Source organism: Corticium candelabrum, chromosome 20 (assembly GCF_963422355.1).
Source record: "Corticium candelabrum chromosome 20, ooCorCand1.1, whole genome shotgun sequence".
NCBI lineage: Eukaryota > Metazoa > Porifera > Homoscleromorpha > Homosclerophorida > Plakinidae > Corticium > Corticium candelabrum.
The window spans coordinates 4081121-4087395 of NC_085104.1; the positions used below are offsets into that span (position 1 = coordinate 4081121).

Genomic DNA, 6275 nt, shown 5'->3' on the forward strand with positions numbered 1-6275 from the left:
TTACAATTAAAGACTTTCGTGACATAGCCGGTCACTAAATGCACATGTTAAAGTAACGAAAGCGCATGCGTGCTGCGACGTTTACAAGTGGACGTCATGCAGGTCTGCAGCGTCATAGCTAACTACTAAATTATGAGTTTGATCGACTTGGTGCGTACGTATACGCATGCACACAAAAATCTTAACTGTATGGTCAAAACAAAGAATCTTTCTCTCTTTCATAAATGGCGCAGTAGCTGCCACTGATTGATTCTAGTTGTAACCACCCAATTACATAAATTTTAGGCAGGCAATTAGAGATACAGGCGAACATATGGTACTGTATACCAAACCAAACTCGAACTACATACGTTTGATAGACAAAACTCAGTGCTACTTCACTACGGCAACATTACCTTTACAGTCGATTCTGCATGCTGAATGTGCGCAATGCCTTAATAACATTTATTAAGGCATTATATTATAATTAATTATTTATTATTAATATTTAATTACGAGTACTTTGCGATAAAGCACAACGTTGTGACACATTTGAATAGAATTTCATAAATTACATATTTGCTAATAACTAGGGATACTCTGGAGAAAAAGGCGAGATAGGATTACAAGGAAATGACCGGCATGAAAGTATCTGTATTTATTTACGCATTATAATTGTGTTACTTAAATTAAAACTTTTTAGGGAGATCCCGGCTCTAGAGGTCCACCTGGTCAAGGGGTTCGGTCGTAAGTTATAATTTTACAAGACACCAACTACCCGGTAAAACAATTTCTTGGTATTTTCTAAAAGGGTGAGCCTGGTGCCATTGGTGAAACTGGAAAACAAGGAGTATCCGGGCCAAGAGGAGTTGCTGGAATGGCGGACCACAAGTGAAAACGAAAGTATTTGAAAACCAACAAAAATTTATCTTTTCTATTTCTCAGGGTCCAGTTGGATCGCCTGGTTTGCCAGGACTTAAAGGCTTTAAAGGAATGAAGGTTAGTTTTAACAGACTGTAAATGAAGTTTACTAACACCTACAAACAACCAACACGCATTGTCAATTGTACGTCTGATGTAATATGTAAATAAATTTCAATATGCGTATATTTTAAAAGTGATTGCCAAAATATATTAATTTAAACAAAATTTGGTATTACATGTATACATAATAATTTCAATACACTAAAGTACAATTATAAACGTAAATACAAATTTGAAATCAAACAAAGTTAGTAGTCAATTAATTAATGCTTAAAACATATCTATAAAATAAATTAATTGTAATTTTTGTAAATCGTTAAAATACAAAGTCTGCAGTTAAATAAATTTGTAAACTTATACAAACTGCAACTACCACGTCAGAAGCCTGACATGTTTTACATTACTTTTCAAATTTGTATTTTTAGGGGAGCAAGGGATCTCTAGGATCTCAAGGGTTAGCAGGCCTCGATGGCAAACCAGTACACATCAATATAAGACCACTGTATTGCAACAGTTACATATTTTTGTTGTAATGTCAGGGTCCACCAGGACACCCGGGACCTAGTGGTCCTACAGGACCAAAAGGCGACAAGGTTGGTGTTTATTACTTATTTATATTACTGTTTACATCAACAGGTAAGTTGCTATAATTTAGTACTTTTTACTGCAGGGTATTCGGGGATTTCCAGGTCACAAAGGAGAAGAAGGCGGACAAGGAATACCAGGACCTCCAGTAACCGAACAAAACTTTACGTTGCAGAGAGCGTCTACGCTTAATAACAATATATGATATTGTATATAATAATTAGTTTTTGCTATATCCAGGTAGATGAAGACACAAGAAATTTAATGAAGATGTGTTGCGAACCTCTAGCAAAATTTCAGTCAACGATAGAAGAAATTAAAAGAAATGTATACAAATGACACGTAAACATATTGTACAACATTTGTAATTACTGTAAATTTGATTGTTTCAATAGATAACCAAAATGGAAATTCATCTGCTGGTAAAACAGCCTTAAAATTAAACAGATTTAATTAATTGTAATTTCTGTTTCTCTTTCTTAGAATCGCAGTGAAAAACCAGCGTTTCACGTCGTTGGAGGTTCTACTGCTGGTTGGGCTCTCTACAGTTCAGGTATGGCATATGTTTTAGTTTGCTTCTAAACGTTGTTTCGTGTAATTATATTACTTAAATTGCCAGTCATAATATTTTTGTGTTAGTTATTTGAATTTCACATCACTAGCACACACGTAATTCTATCTGCACTCATGCAGACAACGAACGTTAAAAACAATCAGAAAAATCTTTGCCAGCACTAACGTACAGAGATTCTAGGATGTTTAGGAGTGGAGATCCTGCACTGTGAGAAAACGACTGATTAGTATGTGTAATAAGTTAGTCCTATTTTACATTTTCCGCGACGGAGACCAGGCAATCCCAACCATACAAGCGTTACATTATCAATTACTTAGAAAGTTGTATAATCAGTTTTTCTATATAATTAGTAAGTATTTAGCAGCCGCTGCAAATTGCCTGCAACCTTAAACAATGCAATAGCTCAAGTACGTAGTCCTTCTAAGAACACTGCGAAATCATCCATCACCATGCATGGCAGACTCCATCTAATTGCATATGCAGAAACCGCTCAATTCGGAACGTTCGAGGAACAATTTATTAATCAATGCAATATACTATATGCCGAGTAAGACACAGTCTATTTCAGAACCATTTATAGAAATTGCATTTTGACACGTGCGGTTTGAAAAGAAAGTTACGTATAATTCGTATCAACCCTAATCAACTGGCGTTCAGATGTCCTACTGCTCAACATGTAAAGTGAGCTACATATCGTCTACTGGTTACAGCTTCCGCAGCCCGTTTACTTACTACGCCAGTGGCCATATACAGTCTAAGCACATGGCTTTGGATTTTGCGCACAATGTCATGGTCGTGTCTGCATGAGATCATAGGTCCGAATTTTAAATGTTTGCAGGCCCAGATCCAGGGATGGCGCACTTGGTGCACGTGCATCTCCCAACCCAGTGGGAATGTGTTGAGGAATTTCTATAAAGAAGATTTTAGAGAATACATAAAGACGTAGATAAAACTTTCCAATGGCTGCAACATTTCAGGGATAACCCTAGTGACCTATGGTTTACATATGCAGCTAAAACGGTTCATGAAGCTGCACCGTAGGCAGGTGCGATCCAGGCTTGGTGTACTTGGTGCACGCGCACCCTTCCACAGTGGGCGTGTCTTAAGGAATTTTACATAACCTCTTACTAATCTGTTCAAAGTAATATTCCTATTTAATTAAAGGGTCTTAGTGTCCAGCTACAGTCGTCCTCTATAGGCATAAGTAAAGCATATAAAAATTTGCCAAGGGCAGCAGCATTTTAGGGACAAGGTGTCGAAACCAATGACCGATGGTTCAAAAGGTTCACGAAGCTTTGGTGACTGTGTGCCATCCTTACCTTGTTGTTGACTTGTGGTAGACAAAGGAACCCCGCAAATGTTTTATTAAAGACAGTAGAGGAGTACTACATATCTAAATGAACTATTGTCATTCCGTTCCTGGATCATGCCTGGACTCCTTTGGTTATTAAGTAGACTAAATGTTTTGACTCAATTAGGCTTTTGGGACCTTGAAGTTTCTTTTGTTAGTGCAACTGCGCATTACACAAGTTTCTGAACGCACAATAAGTCAGTACCTACACTAAGCCTTGTCTCTCTAGGTATGCGTAGTCAGACTGACACCCATTCTGGAATGGCACACGGAAGAGATTGAAGCGACTTAACTGCCTAGTCCTGCAAATTTTGACGAGCAGCTGGTATTAGTCACTGGCAGGATTTCAAAGTTGAAGGCTTGCCCTCAACTCTGTAGCAAGCTGTAGCAGCTGGCAAAAATGAACAGTATTTTCCAGTTGTAAAGACTGTCTTGAGAATTATTTGCACACTACCGGTAACCATTTGTAGTTGTGAGTGGAGCATCAGTGAGCTGCTACGACTTTAAGTCTTACCTGCAGTCTACAGTGGGAGCTAGAATGAGAATACGAGAAAGTCATCAATGATTTGCTAGAAACACCCACGAAGAATCGAACTATTTAATCCGTATATGCTAGATTGACTTAGATGACTAATTGCGCAGCTTAGTGCGTAGTGCTGTTTATTTACTACCGACGTTCTTTCAAGCAACTTTTTTTGTTGATATAAATTTAATTTGCTATATTAATTGTGCACCCAATCTTGGGGCTCTGGATTCGCGTCTGGTTTGTGTAATTGCTAAAACCTATTTAAAAATAAATAGACTCTATAGCATACGCTAAATAAAAATGAAACGTCCTGCCCTTTATAAGCATTACGTAGTGGTCATTGCTGTTAATGTATCTATACATTCGTTAATATGTTTCCGCTAAGAAAACAAACAGATGCCGGTCAGCATTTTTCAATTCTTTAAGATAAGCATGCAATTACTTTATATTTAATAAATATATTATGATTATTAATTATAAAGTAAAGATTCTCTAATTACCTATCATAAATTTTATATCGTCTAATTGCATAAACTGTTCTATTACACTTGTTGCTATGTAACTGTCAAAATTGGTTTGGGCAATTTTCTACGATAATAAAATACATTTCCAGTCTAGATAAATGCACGATTATAAGTTGAGTAAAATTTATGCTCAAAATATGAATTTGTATACTAGTTTAAATTTCTTATTTAATAAATACAATAAATTATTATTTTCTAAAATATCGTGGTCGATATTACAGTCCTCTGAAGCTATATAACAGAAGTGCGAGAAATAAATTATAGTAGAATACATGTTGTTATTTAAACGTTTCCGACACTCCCTTTGCCAACTAAAAAAAATTTCTCTAAGTTTCAATATTAATATTCAATGACGAAAAACAATAACATGACAGAGTCAGATGCAGGTTAATAACAAACGAAATTTTGTCTAGCTAAGATAGGAAAACTCCAACATATTTAAATGTCGAATACATGGTTGTTTAACGCTATCTTACTTTTTGTGTAATTATTTGTTTGCATAAGCAGTGGAAAACTACACCAATTTGTTAATTTGTTTCGTAGAAACTGTTACACGGTGGTACAGTTCCAGTGGATCGACTCATTCTCCGTACGTTCGTGGAGGCATGCAGTATAGCAATGGAATCGCTACTATACCAAGAGACGGTCTCTATTATGTTTACGTTCAGATGTGGTTGCACAGCTACTCAACTGACAGCGCCTACAAAGATGCGAGATTCTGCGTTGCAATCAATGGCTCTTGTCAGTTTTACTCGTACACGAAGACTCAAGACTACGGCGATTACTACACTCTCTATTCTGGACGATCTTTGCTACTCAAGAATAAAGATCAACTATCCGTTTATGTGCTAAATACCGACTTGTACTATCTCTCTAGCGGTTACACCTACTTTGGTGCTTTCCTAATTTAATGAACCTCGCAACAGTCATCAGGAATCTTTCGTTTATCTTTATAAAATTGGCCATGTTCTACTCTTCCGTATTATACCATTTTGTCTCTTTTGTGTAACCATTTGACACTCTCGTAGCTTTGAATGTGAAACTTTTAGATATTGCTATTGCAAAATGATGTTAGGGCAACCGCCCTGGGAGCCATCGAAATGACACAGACAATTAGACATTCTGTCTATCATGGTAGATGTCATACACATGTAACAGATTGTATTACTTAGCTTCACTGTTTGTTTTGATCATGATAATAAGTCGACGGTAGTTCGCAAACGCTTTCTGTCCAGCAAGGTTGCATAATGGTTGCATAGACATCCGGACAATCGTCTGGAACGATGGGACGTTCGCCTCTTACACATCCGGGCAATCGTCTGGAACGACGGAACGCTCGCCTCTTACTACGACGTCTACCTTGTAGGCAAGCCGCACCGATGTAAATTTGCTTCCGCCGTCCCTGGACTGTAACCGATGAAAATCTATTTACGAATCTAACTTTCTGATCGTCAGAGTTGGAAAACGCTTCCGGTTTCCAAGCACTCCTAGCATCAACACCTGTGCTTAGAAGGTCAACCAGGATCCGGAAGCCCAGGCAGCCATGGAGTCCGACAAGCTACACTAAAAGGAGGATGGCAGTGTTCTTATACGGGGTGTATTAGTCTAGCGTGCTCAGATCTTTACACACACTGACAGATTGGCTGGGAAACCGGCTTGTGTTCTTTGTAATTGTTGTGCTCTAGAATAGACTCGTAGAACACTACACCCGCATTTTATACAACCTTCCACACCTGAAAGAGATGCAAGGTT

General features: G+C 37.6%; 1 protein-coding gene across 1 annotated transcript; it reads left to right on the top strand.

Moving 5' to 3' along the window:
- Window positions 1-612: 612 nt before the first annotated feature.
- LOC134195415 (collectin-12-like) lies at window positions 613-5434 on the top strand. Its single transcript, XM_062664438.1, has 10 exons — window positions 613-627; window positions 683-718; window positions 925-978; window positions 1389-1442; window positions 1503-1556; window positions 1634-1696; window positions 1789-1875; window positions 1944-1970; window positions 2032-2101; window positions 5067-5434. The coding sequence occupies exons 1-10, from the start codon at window positions 613-615 to the stop codon at window positions 5432-5434; spliced, it is 828 nt and encodes a 275-aa protein (XP_062520422.1).
- The last annotated feature ends 841 nt before the right edge of the window (window positions 5435-6275 follow it).